Source organism: Bubalus bubalis, chromosome X (assembly GCF_019923935.1).
Source record: "Bubalus bubalis isolate 160015118507 breed Murrah chromosome X, NDDB_SH_1, whole genome shotgun sequence".
NCBI lineage: Eukaryota > Metazoa > Chordata > Mammalia > Artiodactyla > Bovidae > Bubalus > Bubalus bubalis.
The window spans coordinates 126774300-126791326 of NC_059181.1; the positions used below are offsets into that span (position 1 = coordinate 126774300).

Below are 17027 nucleotides of genomic sequence, written 5' to 3' on the forward strand. Positions count from 1 at the left end.
CTGCTTCTCTTTGTGTCACTCTATTTCCTCTGTCTTTTCCTTTCTCTCCGCATCTTTGTCACTCTGGCTCTTGGTTGGTGTCACCGTCTCTGTTTCTCGGGCTCGCCTTCTCCTTCTCCCTCTGCGTGCCCCAGCCCCTCTTACACCTGCCCACACCTTGCAAACCGGGAGGTGAACTTCACACCCTTCCCACTGGCGCGCCGGGGCCCCTGCGCTCCAGACTGCCGGGGATGTTCTGTCGGCGCCTGTGTCTGCCGCTCCCTCCCGGTCCGGGGCCGCCCTGCCGGCCGGGAGTTGTCCCTTCCGGGGCCGCGGCTCCCGGTGGGGTGGGTCCGGCGTGGAATTAGGTCAGGAGAGCACTGGTTGCATAAGGGCCGCGAGCGGCCCGGGCCGGGCGGCCCCTCCTCCGCGCGGGCGGGCGGGATTGTGTAACGGCTGAGGTAACCGAAGTGGGCCACGCTCGCCTCGGAAACCATCCCGGGAGCGTGTGCGGGCGGCGGGGGGCGGGGGGGGGGGGGGCGGGCAGGAGCTCTCGCGCCCCGCTGCCCTGTGACTCATTGTCACCGCTTCCTATCACACGATCCTCGGCTGAAATAGATGCCCTCCCCGTCCCCCCTCCAGCGCCGCCTGCCCTCAGCCTGAGCCCTCGCTTCGAACCCTAGCCCTCCAACCCAGAGGGCGACGGGCCGGGCGACGGCTCAGGGATCCCTGAGGACACTGGACTGGCTGCCAAGGGGACCGCCTCTGCCCAGCTTTTTCGTGCCGCCTGAGGATGGGTGGGTGGGCTCTGCGGCCTCAAGGGCAAAGTGGGCAGCCCCACGCCGCTGGCCGCACTAGGGCGCCTGAGTTCCCTTAGGGAACGACTACCCCAACCCCCCACGTCTGGACCCAGGAAGTGGCCGCCCAGCGACGAGCGACGGGTATTGCCCAGCTCGGGCCGGCTGCCAGGAGCTCAGCGGTGGGGCGCGGTGTCTGGCGAGGCGTGCCAGGGAGAAGGCGACAGGGTTGGGCAGACAGGGTTCTGGGATCCGAGGGTGCCCTGAGCCCTGCTTGGACGGTGGAGGAGGGGTGGGCTGCAGTCTCCACGTGTTGAATCTTCACCCGAGCTTGCAACAGGTAATGGGGGAGGGGGAAGAATGAAGGTGGACTGGGGAACACTGACACCCCCCAACCCCCGACCCATGTGCCCAAGCAGAGCACCTTGTCAGCTGCCACCAGGCTGGCTTGTGCTGCAGGAAATGAACAGAGGAGGCTGTAAACTCTTAACTGATGTCTTAAGAGCAAGTAATGGGCACCCACGCAAACCCTCTGCACACTCCTGGGGGAAAACAACAACAAAGCCTGTTCCCACAGCAGAAGCTGGAGCCCAGTTTCTAGGGAAGAGCAGGGCAGTATGAAGGAGACAGGTAGAGCCTGCTGAAGCCCAGATCTCAAAGGAAGGTTCCATTCCTGATCGAACCCAGGTCTCCCGCATTGCTGGCCGATTCTTTACCAGCTGAGCCACAAGGAAAGCCCCAGCTGCCCCTTAAAAGCCAGGAAAGCCCTTCCTTTCCCTCTTCCTCCTCTGTCTTGGTTACTGTCATCACTTTTCCCTGGGGGTTCATCCTTGGACCCCCAGAGAATCCGGGGTGAAAATGTGAAGACCTCTTCACCCTTCAAAGAGGAAAGGGGCCTCCCCAACAAAGAGTATCATTGTGCTAGAAAGTGGCCAGTCTCTCTTTCTATTATTCTAAGTGCTATACTGTACTTCAGGAAAAAAGGAACCTGTCTCTTACCCCAGATTCAAAGTCTGTCAAGGTAGCAATGACTCTGACCAGCTAGCTAGGCTTTGAGCAGATGCCTTCACCTCTCAAACTTGATTTTCCTTGAAGATTGGGTTGCTTGAACCAGATGATCTCTAAATGCCTTTCCAGCCCTGGGTCTACCAATTTAGAGTATTGATGAGAGCCAACCTCACTTTATTCCCAGAAGCCTTGTTCCAGCCCATTCATATCTGCCCATCTGTAATGATATGATGGAGCCTTGCAAATGCATTTCTGTTTTCTTAAGAGAAACTTCATATGTGTTGGGGTTTGTAGACAAAGATGTTGCTGATAAGACTAACTTGGACTTGTCTTCCTGGTGGCAAGAATGGGGATCACATCCAGCCACCACCTTCTCCCTCTTCCCTGGCCTGTTTCCTTGTGGGCAATACCTCACTCAGAAGCTAGGCTGCCAGTTCCTAGCCACAGCCATGAAGCAGGGCGCCAGAACTTGCTCTGTGTCAGAACTGCTAATCACTACTGACCCCACAGGCCCTCTAAGGAACTGCTGAGAGAGGGGGGATAATGACTTCTTTACAGTTGGGAAAGCTCAGACCCAGAGTGACTGGGAGTATGGTAGGCAGGGCAATACTAGGGCTGGAGATTAAGTTTACACTTTTGGATCTTTACTAGAGAAGTCCTAGATAACTTGCCATTTTGCTCAAGGTTTTTTTTCCTCTCATTTTGGCAGCTCCAAATGACCATTTGCTTTACAGCAACCGGTCTCAAATTTATTTCACCTTGGAGTCTCATGAGGACGCATTGCATGATGCCGAAATAGCATGTAAGCTCCGCCCCATGGGGTTTAAGGTGAGTGTGGGATGAGAAGGATGGAAAGGAATTGTAGTGAGGACAGGAATTGGCAGGGAGGACTGCCACTGGGGGTGGGGGGGAAGCGGTGGGTAGGGGCACTAGAGCACACTCAGAGCAGGGGAAAGGCTCTTCATAGGAGCTGGTGGGGGGAGTCCCTTGACAAAGGGTGACTTAGGGGTCTGCAAGAGAGCTGAGTTCTGTCCCAATTTGATCTTAGACTGATGACTTGCAAAGCAGCCTGGAATTTGTGATTCTTTAGAACTAGAACTTGGGAGCCAGACTGCCCGAGTTTCTGTCCTAGCCCTGCTACTTTTACTAGCTGTGTGGCCTTGGCCAAATTAGCTTAACCTCCTTGTGCCTCATCTCCTCACCTATAAAATGAGGATATTCAAAGCATCTACTTAACATGGGGAGACTACCTGTTGTGAGGACTACATGAGCTAATGCAGGCAGATACTTAGAACAATGCCTGGCATATAGCATTGTATGTATTTGCCAACATCAGCATCATCACCATTATTTTCCCATGACACTAGAGAGAGGAGGGGAAGAGAAACATTGCAGTTTGGTTCTGCCATCTTAAGTCCTTAATGTAGTCAGTCAGCCTGCTGCTTTCCCTAAACATGTAGGTCACATGAGGATGAGGGGTGGGAGTGGGGAGGGGAGAAAGACAGGTTCAACCTCTCTCAAGATGCCAGGATGCACAATGTCACTTCCTGCATCTCTGTCCGGCCTCCCTCAGGACTAGCCTTCAGCCACATGTCTATAGTTGGTTTAGAAGATTAGATTTGAGCCTGGACTCTATACCTGCAAGCTGAGTGACCATGGGGAAGTCACTTCACTCTCAGAACCCTAGGTGTCCTTGTTTGCAAAACATAGATCTTGCTCTCTGCCCTAATCACCTTGCAGGGGGGCAGTGCTGGTTCCAGGTCAGCTTGACCAAGAGTCTGTTCTGTGAACCGCAACATTGGGTCTTAGTGTAGTGCTCTCTCTACGCAGCCCCAGGATGATGTCCCAGGATGATGTCCTCTGAAACCCACTTCATCCAAGGCCAAGTCCATAATCCCTTATCTGAATCCCATAGGGCTGGATATGTTCAGAATCCAGAATGTTTCCAATTTCACTAAGACCAGGTATCAGCTCTGGACAGTGCCCCATAGTCAAACACAATAATATTTCTGCAGCATATTACATGAAAATTCACACTAAGTGGGAAGAAGACTGTAACACATATCGTTTTAGATCAAGATTTGCCACCTAATGACATTTGATGTCAAGCTTATGAAAATGATGGATTATCAGCCTTTTTTTTGGATTTGGGGAACTTCACATAAAACACTGGGGAGCTGCATACTGGGGTCATTAATGTCAGAGTGAATCTCATACTCTTTCATGAGAAAGTTTTCATGAGTGATGATAGATTAGTATATCCTCTTTCCCAAGGAACACATTTACGGTTTATTCAAACTCACCAATGTCTTAACCCAGAGGAACTTCACTGGGAGTATTTCAGGCCTTGTAGCAGTGCAGGCCAGTGAGCTACCTGGGGGTAAGAGGACATCTCTTGTAACTGTTTTTGCTCCCATTCTAAACCATATCGGGGCAGGGACCTCAATAGTGCAGTGGGAAACAGGGCTAAGTAAGCAGTGGACCATTTAGGATGAAATGGGAAAAGTGACTTCCCCAGTGAAGAAAGAGTTGGTGAAAATATTAAACAGAAGTTCATTTTCCCTAAGTGCTGGGTTAAGCAGAGAGGCAGTGATGATAGAACTTTATGGACTTGGGAATTGAAGGAAGACTGGAACTGATGCTTCTGATTCAAAGCCACCTCACACCCCAGTTTATGGATTTCCCACCATTTCTGTATGCAACGCTCCTGTGAGAGGTGTTCACTTCATTCATCCCTATTCCAGCCACCCAGCCAGGGCTGGAACTCTCCTGCAAGTGCGACAACTGAGCGGCTGCCCTGAGCAGGTGGAGTATATGGGTTGCTACTTGGTGTGATTGGTCAGATCCCCAAAACTGCCAGTCTCCCAGCACTTAACACCCTCTAGCCACCTTGAAATGTCAGGCAGGCCTTTCTCCAGAGGGCCCTGGCAAGCACTGCTGGGAGCATCCAGCTCCAGAAGGAGGGGGAGGGCACAATTCGGGGAGAGGCCCCCAAGAGGCTGGGAGCAGGGACCACTGCTCAAGAAGGCAGATTCTGGCTGGCTCCTGTAAGCCAGGCCCAAACCAGGAGGCACCAGGGCCCACAGAGGCATGTCCGAAGGGGAGGTCCATGTATTAGAGTGCCCAGCAGCCACAACCTGGATTGTTGCCTTCCCTAAGGTAGACTCAGGGTCAGCGTGTAGGCAAAGGCCTGGGGAGCAGGCCACTGAGGGGCAGCCTCTAAGCCAAGCTGCCAGGCATGGAGAGAAGACAACCCTCTTCTCACTTCTCTTCTTTCTCCCCCATCTTCCCCAGGATGCTCCTCTCCTACCCTTTAAGGGTTCTCCCCCAGGGCAGTTTGACTTGGACTCCGAGAAACACTAAAATTTCTTATACGATTTCAAGATGTGGTGAGGGAGCAGACATGAGCTGAGTCCACTGGAGCAAAAGCATTTGTGCAGCCCCTGGTTAGCGTTCGGAAGGGCTTGGTGGGGAAGCTCCCAGTGCTAGTTCCAGCTTTGCCATGAGCTGCCTTCAAGGTCTTAGAGAGGTCACATGCCTTGGCTCACTTGGGCCTCTTCTAATAAGTGATCACTGAGTGTGGGTGGTCACTCAGCCAGTAACATGGACTAGGTCTCTGCTTGACAGACTGGTTAACAGGAAGGCCCATCCAGGCAGGTCCTGAAAGCTGGTTAGTGTGACCTCAGATAGGAGTTCTTGCTACATCTGATGCCTCCTCCAATACAATGGTGGGGCAAGGGGTCAGGGGTGGTGGTAGTATGGCACAGTGGTTGTGAATCTGGTCTTCTATATCAGTCATTCCCAAGCTGTCAATCTGATTCCACAATTTTCCAGCCAGGTTACTTCAGGCAAGTCACTTTTCTGGGTCTTAGTTTTATTTTCTTGAAAATGGGCTTCAGAACAATTGCCTACACCAGCAGTCCCCAACCTATTTGGCACCAGGGACTGGTTTCATGGAAGACAAATTTTCCACAGATGTTGGGGGGTGTGGGGGGAGATGGTTTGGGAATGGTTCAAGTGCACTACATTTATTATGCTGTCACTGATCTGACAGGAGAAGGAGCTCAGGCAGAAATGCAAGTGATGGGGAGCATCTGTAAATATGGATGAAGCTTTGCTTGCTCGCCTGCCACTTACCTCCTAATGTGTGGCCCAGTTCCTAACAGGCCACAGACTGGTACCAGTACAGTGGCCTAGGGGTTGGAGAGCCCTGGCTTACACAATAAGGCTGTGGATAACATAGTCCTTTTAAAGCCCTCACATGACAGTGAACACCCAGGAAGTAATTTAGCTGATGTTATGAATGATAGCAATGTCAAGAGGTGGAGAAGAATGGGACTGAATGTTCATGTTTTCTTCCAGGCACACTTCAGAAAAGCACAAGCCTTAGCCACCCTTGGCAAGGTGGAGGAAGCACTAAGAGAGTTTCTATATTGTGTATCCCTCGATGGAAGGAACAAAAGAGCAAGAGCTGAAGCCCAAAGGGTGAGTTGAGATGATGTCAGGTCCAGCTGCCCAATGGGCTTCCAGCCCTCTGTCCTCTCCAGGGAAGGGAGTGAGGGAACTGTCCTCCCTAGGGTTGGGGGTCCAGAGTGGATGGTTTCCTGGGTTAAGGGGACAGGAGCAAGACACAGGTGCCAGTTGATGACCCAGAAACACCATCCTTTTGGCATGTACAATCAGATTGAGCAGTTCCTACATTTCTGTAGGAGCCTATGAGGAATGTGCTTGCTTCTTTGACTCAGGGTCTGGGTGGTCAGTAAGAATACAAACAAAAAAAATAAAACCAAATAAGTTAACATGGAGATGGAGGCCCATGGAGGAGACTCCGGCTGTTGGCCAGAGATCCCGGGTGTGAGGCAGTTTTAGAACTTTCCTTGGGCTGAGTCACAGCTTCACCAGCCACACAGGGTGGCCAGCTCCTCACAAGGGGTGTTGGGTCCCATCTGCCTTGCCATATGCAGAACTCCAACCTTCAGCTTCTTTGCTAGAAATGAAACACATATGTGATATAAGTTGGGGACCATTACACTATAATCCAGTCATCCCAACTCTTGAGTCACTGGAGGATGTGGTTGTTATTTTTTTTTTAACTGCATGAGATACTAGGCACATTAGTGAATGCTCAAGCATCCTCAATTCGTAGACTTTGTTGCTTATTGTTCTGCAGTGTGCTTTCTCAGTGTCTGGCTCGTTGGCCTGGCAATGGGATGTTGATAGTGGGGACTTCTGCTATGCTTGTGCCCCACCCCCTGTTCACCACTGTGCCCTAGGTGCCTCTGTCCCAGGGTGCTTTGGCAGAGCAGTGGATGAAGAAAGGGAGCAAGAGACAGGACTGGTTTCTGAAGGCTCCAGAAAGGAATCTTCAGCAAAATCATTGAACTAGGGGCAGCTGAGCACTGGAGGTTCTGGGAAGTTACTTTGGGCTGGTTAGTGGGAGCTAAGCAGCTGTTGGCTGGTGGCAGAGAATTGCTCCAAGCTGTGGACCCTTCCCCAAATCTTAACTGTAGTCCACAGTGTGAGTAATAATAGTAATAATGGCTAGCATTTATTGAGCATTTCTTGTGCACCCGGCACTGTTCTGTGGACTTTATAGGGAAGCTATAATTAAATCCCCACAACGCCCCTATGAGAGTAGGTACTATCATTTATCCCCATGTTACAGATGAAACAGATGAGGAAGCTGAGGCTTGGTGCCTTTCCTGAGGTCATGAACCTAATGATCGGTGGAAGAGCAACCAAACCCGACTCCTCCTGCTTCCAGAGTCTGCCTTGTGAGCTGCTCCACTATCCTACTGGCCCGGGAGGCTGAGTCAGGAGTCTCAGCACCCACTGCTGAGACTGGGAGAGAGGAGCAGTGGGGTTATCCAGCTCTGGGACGTATGCACAAAGGTGGTTAGAAGAACAGAGTGTGCAAAGGCCAACAGAGGCAGGTGTGGAGCTGGGAGAGAGTGATTTCTTTACTCTCATTTGTCCATTTCCCAGTTGGCCTGAGAGGCTCTTGGTGTCATCGTTCGGGTTGATCCTCTTTCCCACCCACTTTATAGACCACCTAGTATCATTTGCCAGGTGGCTGAGTGGTAAAGAATCTGCCTGCCAATGCAGGAGATGCAGGTTCGATCCCTGGGTTGGGAAGATTCCCTGGAGGAGAAAATGGCAACCCACTCCAGTATTCTTGCCTGGGGAATCCTATGGACAGAGGAGCCTGACAGGCTACAGCCCATGGGATCAAGAAGAGTTGGACACGACTGAAACAACTTAGCATGTAAGCATGCATGCAGTGTCATTTCCACAGCTGCCTTAATGGGATGGGGCAAGAACTGTGCTAAGCTCTGGAGACCCAAAGAGGCATAAGCCACAGTCTCAGGCCTCTAGGACCTTACACTCTTGCACTGGTTCTATAATGTAATATAAATGCCAGATAATACAATCGAACATCTGCCTGTGATGAGTGTTCCAGAGTTCTGAAGCTAAGGTGAGAATTTAGAGGCGAATTTCGACGGAGTGAGGTGAGGACATGGCACTTAGTTAAGAACGCTGAGGACCTCTGTGCTTGTTTGCTGGATTGTCCCCCTTTCCAGGGATAAAGATGTGACAGAGACAGTCCAGGTTTACTTGGCATGAATTAGCTGCCCTTGTCACTTACAGGCCTGGGTTTCTTTTTAATGTTTGTCTTTACCTCAGATTCTTTTTGGACTTCTTGACCCACTTGGGCCTTTTCAAGGCTGACGCTGAAGTGAAGTTGACTTCCATTAGTATGTGGAATGCTCATTTTCACTGAGAGTTGACCCCAACTTTTGTTTTCCAAAGCCACTGGGAAGGCCTTCCATGAGGTCTTAGGTGGCGGAGGAGGAAGCTCAGTGCTGCTGTTCCTTTGCCTAGTTTCCTTCGAGCTTCCTTCTCTGCGTCTCTTCCCCTCCCACCACACTCTGCCCTTGTATCCTTGTACCTGGGGGTTTCCCTATGGCTTGCTAGTGCTCTCTGGGGGAGAATTCCAGGGGGAGTGCTTCAGAGGTGGTTCCTGGTGGGTCACTCAGAGGCCCCTGAGAGCCAAGATTGGCTCCAGTAAAGGAGGAGTCTCTGAAAGCTGGCATTTACAGCCCTGGTCAGTGTGAGAACCTCCCGTCTCATTCCTACACCAACTTAGAATTGGAAGGAAACAGAGACATCTGTCATCTGGGGACTTTGGGCCTGAACCCTAGGCATCTCTCTGGGCCCCAGGATGGCTAGTGTCTTAACTCAGTTCCATCTAGTGTGATGAGTATTTACTGGACATTAGTCGTGTGCCCTCCAGAAACAGAGCATCTGTAGAGAGCAAGACTTACATTTGTGATGCAATTTGAGGCTAATACCAGACTGGGGAGGGTAAGGCACTATCTTCTGGTGCAGTTGAGAACACGGAAGGATGGGAGAGATCAGGGAGACTGGAGGAAGAGAAGAAGGGAGACCTGGAGCTGAGGCTTGAAGGATGAGCAGGGCTTAGCCACGTGGAAAGTGCTGGCATCAGAAGAAACATCATGAGGAACTGCTGGGGCCCAGTAAGGAAAGAAATCAAACTGGAGAGACTTTGATCCTAGTTTCGGTCAGATTCCCTGTTACCTAGAGGAAGGGGTGGGGCACCCTTTAGTTGGTCTCAGCAGAAAACATGTGAATATATTTTAGAAGCAAGTGACCTGCCTTCCTGGGTTATGTGTTACATACAAAAATACCTATGTATACAGATAATTGGCACTTTCACAGGAGAGAACTGAAGCAAGGATGCGGGCAGTTGATGGGGCAGCCTCCACCAGATCACGCATCTTTGACTCCCACTCCCTTCTGGATCTTGTATCTTCCCCACCCCCATCCCCAGCTTATCCAGTTGCAAAGGAAGCCAACCATAGACTAGACCAGCCTGCCGCCCCCCACCTCCACCCCAGTCATTGAAGTGACTTGACATTCTCTGGAAAGTGAAGGCTAGAAAGTAGGAAGAGAGGCTGGGAGAAGAGGGAAGAAGACTTGGCTCTGCTTTTACTAACACATCACTGCTGAAGGGATTCAAGATCCAGGGCTGATGGTCGGGGAGGAGAGGCAGGACAGGCAGACAGGGAGGGAAGAAATACAGAGGAACCTTGGTGACATTTGTTGCCTTCTACCCAGGGGGGCATCTCGGACATGACGACTCCAGGTCCCCCAGCTGATGTTGGGCTCCTGCCTTCTCCCCGGCCTCTTTCCTCCTAGACAGGTTTTGAAATCCCCCTGCAGATCTTTCTGTGGAAGGGTAGCAGCGGAGTGGTGGTAACTGGCTAGGGAGACAAAGGCAGATCTGTAATGCCTTTTCAAAATTCAGATTCCTGGCCACACTTCAGACCCAGGGGAGCCAGGCATGGGGACTTCGAACCTGGAATTCTCATAAACTTCCCAGGTGATTCTGATGAGCCGAAGGAGGATCCCTGCCCCGCTGTGTTGGGGTCTTTGGTCCAAGGCTTCCTCCCTGGGGTTTGGCCCCACAAGCTGTACCCTTTGTCCCTTCCTGCCCTCCCACCCCTGCCCTTCACCCAAGCACCTGTAGAAACTTAAGTAGTGAAGTCTTCTGTTTTATGTCCCAGCTTCTCCTTAGTTTCTTTACACCATCATTCCCGGGGGCCTCTCAGCAACATTCTCCCGATATACTGAAGCTGTTGGCACCTCACCCTAGATTAAAGGAACACGTAGAGTCATTGGCTACTGAAGGCACCATCCATAATCTACCAAAGTTGTCACAGGTAAAACTCCACTCACCCAGCTCGCTCCTGACGCTTCGTTTGGCTGTTTTGTGGGCAAACATGGAGAGTGAGCCCTCACCCTCCTACTTTGTTTGGTTCCTGAGAAAGAAGAAATAGAGTTGCTAGTGGCTGTCTTCTTTGCTGAAAGGCTATTTAAAGATAAAACTGGATTTCAGGCAGGGGCCCAGGTTGATGATTTATTATGTTCAATTTTCAATTCTTTATCAGGTCCAGTTGAGAGAGGTGACAGAACTAGAAAGGCCCACTTCCCCAGGAGCCATTCAGTTGGGGTGAGCTTAGGGGCAGAGCCTGGGAAGAGGGCCTGACAGCCCCTCCTTTCCTGCTTTTTGTTTGTTCAAGCTGCTGGTCTTTGAGTACCAGCTGAGTTCCTTGTGCAAAGACATCTCCATTTGATCCCCAAGTGGAGGTCATTTCATATTCCTGCATTGTGTCTTACACATAAGTAGACTTCTAGCACATATGTGGAGCCGGGGAGAGGGAAGCAACTTAGGAAGTGTTAACTTTCTGGGATTTGAGTCTTTGAAAACCATGGTCTCCAGGCCCCAACTTTCTAAGCAGAGGGCAAGTGGGCAGAAGCTGGGGCTCAGAAGCACAGATGTGTAGACAGAGGTGGGCTCTGAAGATCTAGGCAGCTCGAAGCATCTGCCTGCCTGCTATCCATGCCCTGCGTTCCTCCCCTGTGTGAGCCCTAGGGTCTCCATGGCTTCTTGGTTCTCTGACAGGTGAAAATCTTATATTTCCCTGACCTCTTTCCCTGCTCTGGAGAATGAACAAAATGCAGGTGTGCCTGACTCAAAAAGGCTGGGTGGTGGCAGGGGGCGGGTGATGGGCAGAACTTAGAGTATATCCTGAAATCAAAGCAGTACTCCATGCTAAGTCACTTCAGTCGTGTCCAACTCTTTGCGACCCCATGGACTGTAGCCAGCCAGTCTCCTCTGTCCATGGGATCCCTCCTGGGGATCTTCCCCACCCAGGGATCAAACCTGCGTCTCTTATGTCTCCTGCATTGGCAGGCAGGTTCTTTACCACTAGCACCACCTGCATTTCAATACTTCTTTGAGATCATTTTTACTGGATTGAGAACCATAATACTGAACCCAAGTGCCTGGAGTGACTTCTAATTGCAGCCCAATCAGAAATGAAGAAAAAAAGCACCCCTGGCTTTCTTGTATGAGGAAGCTGAGGAGTAGGGACTGGGTTTCTACCCAAACTTTGCCTTGCAAAGCGCTGTTCTGTGTAGACTCTGCCAAGGGCTCATGGAAATCTGAGGATGCGGCAGTGCCATAGTGCTGATAAAACCCTGAACTCCCCAGGTTAGAGACTCAGAAAAGCCTTTTCCTCCTCACCTCATCATTTTCTCCCAGCTGTGCGCTCCCCATTTTTCATCTATCTACCAGGTTTTGTTTTTTTTTTTTTTTTTTTTTTTTTTTTTGGTTGGAGTTGGAGGGAACACAACAATCTGAGCATTTTGACCCATACACTTTGAATGTAGAGAGAGGGGTTCTCCAGGAAAACCTGCATAAACACTTTGTCATTGGATTTTTTTTTCTAGATCCTTCTCCTGGACAAAAATTCTTGAAAAGGCTAGAGATGTTATTGATCATTTTGCCAGATGATCTTGTCTCTTTTTCAGACTTTTTGCCCAAAATCTAGTGAGAGGATTCATTTGTTCCTAGTTCCTTTGACCAGTATAACATAGCTCTGGAGCATGAGGGCACTCGGTAGGCCTGTGAACACACCTGCACCAGAACCTTCCCGAAAGTTCTTTGGAAGCTGGATGTGGGACTGGAGGATGGCTGGGAATGGCAGTGAGGGTGAGAGGAAGGGCCGAGTGGCAGGATCTACCCTCACTGCACTGCATGCCTTGGTGTCCCTCAGGTGGTGACTGGGGACTGACTGGAGAGGAGCGGAGACCGGCACTGCACTTGGCATCTTGCCTTCACTGCTGCCCAAGGACTGTCTCCCTGCATGCCTTACTCTGCCCCATCTGGGCCTTCTGTGCCCTATGACTGCCGCCCAGTTAAGCTACCTGTCCTCTAGATGGTCAGGACTGGGCAGTGTTTTCTCCTCGTCCCTTCTGGAGACAATTATCAGAGGACAATGTTGGGCCCCAGTAGATTCTGATGTTTGGCTCTTTCTTCCTCCAGGAAACGCCCGAGCGCCCACATTGTTCCAGTCAGGAGGGGGCAGCAGCCAGGGGCCAGGGGGGCAGCCTGATGAACCTGGTCACAGTGACAGGGGATGGGCCGCAGGACCACACGGAAGACTCGGTTGGAGCAGAGGAGGAGAAGGGGGTCGCTGCCTCTTCCCAAGCTGCCTCCATTAAGACTGGCAAATGCCAGGAGAAGAAAAGGAAGCACTGCCAAATTGAACCCCAAGACCCAGAGAGGCCTAATAAAGCGTCTAAGCCAGGTGCAGACTCTACCCAGGGAGTTGGGGGCTTGGAGGGGAGCCTGGGCTCAGCAGTGTGTGGAGTCTTCTACCCTCCACATGATGGCTCCTCTGCTCTGCCACTTATAGGGTGGCTGTGGGGTTTCTGTGAGAGCAAGCAGTTCCTAGCATCCTGCCGGTGCCCCATATGAATTATAAGGGAAAGCCAGGGCTTATGGGCAAGCATAGTGTCAAGTAATGACATCTCACGCCCTTGATGGTGTCACTTCCTTCCAGGCCAGCCTCTCTGCACCCCCTTCCCCACTCTGGGGAAGTCGGACCCGGGCAGCTCCATCACACCTCGTCCTGCTCGTTCCCAGTAGTGTCCCCGTAGGTAGGCATCTGAGAAGCAGCAGCTGCAGCTTGGTATCTTTCCAAGAGTGGCTGCCAGTGCCAAGATTCAGTGTCAGCTATGAAGGCCTGGCTCAGCCCGTGGAGTCGTTGCAGCTGTTTGTCAAGAGTGAGGTGCCTGTTCCATTTAAATGAAGCCCCCCCAGGGCTCCCAGACAATCCCTGACCTACACATTTCTTTCTTTGGGGCTGCTGGAAGCCTCCACGTGCCTGTATCAGGGTACCCCATTCTCAGTGGCTCACTTGGCCACTAAATCAATTCTCGGGGAGGTGATGAGAGTGGCTGACTGAAAAAAATATTTGGGTTCTTTGGCCTTAGAAGTGCTGTCTTGTGACACCAAGGTTGGTTCCCCTCTGACTTCTGCTCTCTACATCACAGATCCCTCCACTGACCCCAGGGCCAGGCCTGCGCTCAGTGTCCCGCTGGCATCTTTTGACGCCTCTGACCTTGAATGCTCCCTCTGTATGAGGTATGTGAGGTGCCCTGTCGCTTACTGCCCGAGAGGTCTTCCCCTCTGGTGTCTGCACCTCTCTGCTAGTGACCTATGGCTTGGTTGGTTAGCACAGAAAAGCATGCTTCTAACAAAATGGAAGTCACGTTGACTGTCACACGGGCGAGCTTGTGTCCCTTGTTTACGGATCACATGCCCCGCACTCCTGCCTTGGAAATACCTAGAGAGCAGGAAGGAAACTGTCTACTCAGAGGTCAAACTGACAGTCCACAGGCTGGATGGCTTTTGTTCAGCCCTCATGGGATTTGGGAGGTTGTTGTTAAGGTGAATGTTTAGAGACAGGACACTCACTCCAGTTGGTCACGGCCCCCCTCCCTCGACCACTGCCTTCCTCTCACATTTGCATCACTTTCCTGGCCTCTATTTAAGTTTGGGACCCTGGAACTAATTTCTACCGGCTACTAGATCAAGATCTCAAAGCATGAGTGCCAGTGTCAGCCTCACAGGCCTATTCTCTGGAAGCCAAGGAGAGGGCTGGACTCATTTTTGGTCTATACCTGCCTGCGCAGTGGTCAGTAGTGGGCATGTACGACTTGGCTAAGAGTCTCCCCTCCACCTACTGCCACATTGTCTCTACTTTCTCAGATCTCTAGAGATACATGCCTCCCCCCCACCCCCACCCCGCAACATATACAAATAGGAAACTGCTGCAGGCGTGGTCTGCAAAAACAAATGACTTGCACTTGTTTCATTTCACAACCGTGGCTTTGTGGCTAAGAGGAGGTCTCCAAAAACAGATGGCCTGGGTTTCCACCCAGGCTGTGCCACTTACTGGCTGTTTGACCTGGAGCAAGTGACTTTCTCCACCACTGTTTTCTCATCAGTAAAATAGAGAACAGTGGTACCTGTTCTATGGTGTTGTTATGATTAATTGCGAAAATCTATTTGAGACACTTAGAAGAGTGCCTGACATATAGTCAGTACTCAGTAAATGTTAACTGTTTTTTCTAGACCAGAGGTTCTTTAGCTTTAGGTCCATTGACCCCTGAGGAGGTTCTGTGCATGGATTCTAGTAGATCTAGGAATTCCCTGATGTTATATGTAAAAGTATGTGTGTGTGTGAGAGAGAGAGAGAGTTTTCCAGGGCAAGGTCCACAGCTTTCAGTAGATTCTCAAATGTGCCTTCCCCTTGGCAAAAGAGCTTTAAAAGGAGGCTGAGATATTTGCACAAAAGTTGTTAAGATGACTGAACCAAGACAAGAGATGTCAAGAAAAATCTTTTGGTCCATCACACGGATGGATGCAGCCAACGGAGGCCCCTCAGATGTCTTCTTGCCCTTTACAAGTACATATGCCTTCCATGTCAATCCCAGGCATTTGTCACTACTCAAAGTGACTTTTCTTGTCCTCTGAATAAAAATGAGTAAGGCAGCTGTTACCTGAACACGTACTTTTTCTTTTTCTCTCTCTCTCTCTCTCAAAAAAAAAAAAAGAATTGTCAGATTTTCTTGTAAGCTCAGACAGACTTGATAAGGAATGTAGCAGCACTTGAAGCAAGCCCTGCATATATTGTCAGAGCTCTAGGTGGAGTGGGTTATACCAGCTGTATAACCTGGACCCTTGGGCCCCCTCCCCATCACAGTGATGTAGCAGGTGGGTCAAGCCAGAGCCAAGGTGTGAGACAGACACACTCTGCTTTCCAAGCTGAGGTGTGGGCCCCCACAGGTAATGCCATTATGGTGCTCAGCTAGCGATGAGAGCCAGGGTCTTTCAGATGTCAGACTTTGATAGACTTGATTCAGCTTATCCTCCTGGACACGCCTCCCAACATCCCGGGGATGCAAAATCAAACATGCAGACTCATCCTGTTTGTGTTTTCCCTGAGGGCTAAGAATTCTGAGGTTGAAGTTCTTTTGTTCCCTTTCGTCTGCTTTCTCCCTTTCATCTTGTTTGTCCCTGATCTCAACAGGGGGCTTTAGAGAAGGGTTAGAAATTTGGTCCAAGAAATAAACACCAAGAGGATAAGACCCCCTTCGAGTTTGCTCGCTCTGAGTTGAAAAGCCATTATTTCCCTTATCCTGCCCCTCTGTTCTAAATGAGACTTCAAAGCAAAAACCCATCTTTGCCTGGAGCAGCTATTGTATGGGCTGCTGAGTTACACGGGGGACACTCGGGAGCTGCTTGATGGTGAAAAGAAACCTGCCAAGTCTAGAGAGCATTTCTGATCTCAAGGCTCTTAAAACTGGAGCCCTAGTTCAGAAACATGTGGTTCCCCTTCCAGCAGGGCTTGTCTCCAAGTCAGAAATCACATGTTGACAGAGGCCATTTCAGATACATGCTTTCCTTTGAATTATTGCAGTCTTGAAAAAGTTCCTGTTTCCTGTAGTGTTTTTATTTTTCTAATCATGATTAGAATTATTCTTAGGTTCTGTCATGACTGTCCTGTGTCTTTGGTGGAGAGAGTTTATGGTGAGAGATATTTTCAAGCAATCTGCCGGGTCATGAAACTACACATGTGTACCTCCTGTGCAGGTTTCAAGAATAAAATCCAGTGCCGTGGTGCTGTCTTGGTTGAAGACGAGTTAGAGTAGGAATTGATCTGTTCTGAGTCTAGAGAGAAAATCAGGAGTTGCTTATATATTCCTCAGGGGAAAATGGTGGAAAGAGTGAATGGAACAACCATTGGAGGGTGAGCTAAAGAGAAACTTCCCAGTCTCCGAGTCCCCCTTGCTGGACGGAACAAGATCTGCTGGGGGAAGTTGCTCTCTGATTCCATCACCTCAGAACTCTCCTCCTCCGTCTTTAATGGCTGCCAATCCTCTCTTGAGATTTACCTGCTCCGGATACCCTTGCCCTGGGGTCATCTCTGGGCCCGCTGTGGAGCAGGAATGTTGGATATTTGAACCAGTTACCCAATGGCCCAGTGGCCCCTTTGTCCATTGAAATGAAAAGCTTTATATCTAACCTAGTTTGAGCTGCTCAAGTAGCTGGTGTTACGGAGTCAGTTCACTGCTCTCTCTCTCTCTCCCTCCACCCCCTCCCTCCTCCTTGTTCCCCCTTTGCTCTCATTTGATAGCCACACAAGAGCACAATACAAGGATGTAACTGGTGGGAAAAGATAGCTATTTCCAGACAAGCCAAACATTTTATCCAGGCTGACATCTAACTGAAAGCATTTATTATTACTATTGTTTACTCCATCACCCTGACAATGTAAAATGCTTTCTTGTGAGAAAATCTGGCCC

General features: G+C 50.4%; 1 protein-coding gene across 4 annotated transcripts in view; it reads left to right on the forward strand.

The window, feature by feature from the left end:
- LONRF3 (LON peptidase N-terminal domain and ring finger 3) overlaps positions 1-17027 on the forward strand; it is a 39622-nt gene that overhangs the window by 1287 nt on the left and 21308 nt on the right. For 2 of the 4 annotated variants that reach the window (XM_006067678.4, XR_006548781.2), the window contains exons 2-6: positions 2494-2612; positions 6147-6269; positions 10373-10528; positions 12697-12961; positions 13710-13800. In XM_006067678.4, the coding sequence (XP_006067740.3) occupies positions 2494-2612; positions 6147-6269; positions 10373-10528; positions 12697-12961; positions 13710-13800 (754 nt within the window). Of the gene's footprint in view, positions 1-564; positions 1117-2493; positions 2613-6146; positions 6270-10372; positions 10529-12696; positions 12962-13709; positions 13801-17027 lie in introns of those variants that run through there. The other 2 variants (XM_025276906.3, XM_006067679.4) reach the window with 2 other exon arrangements.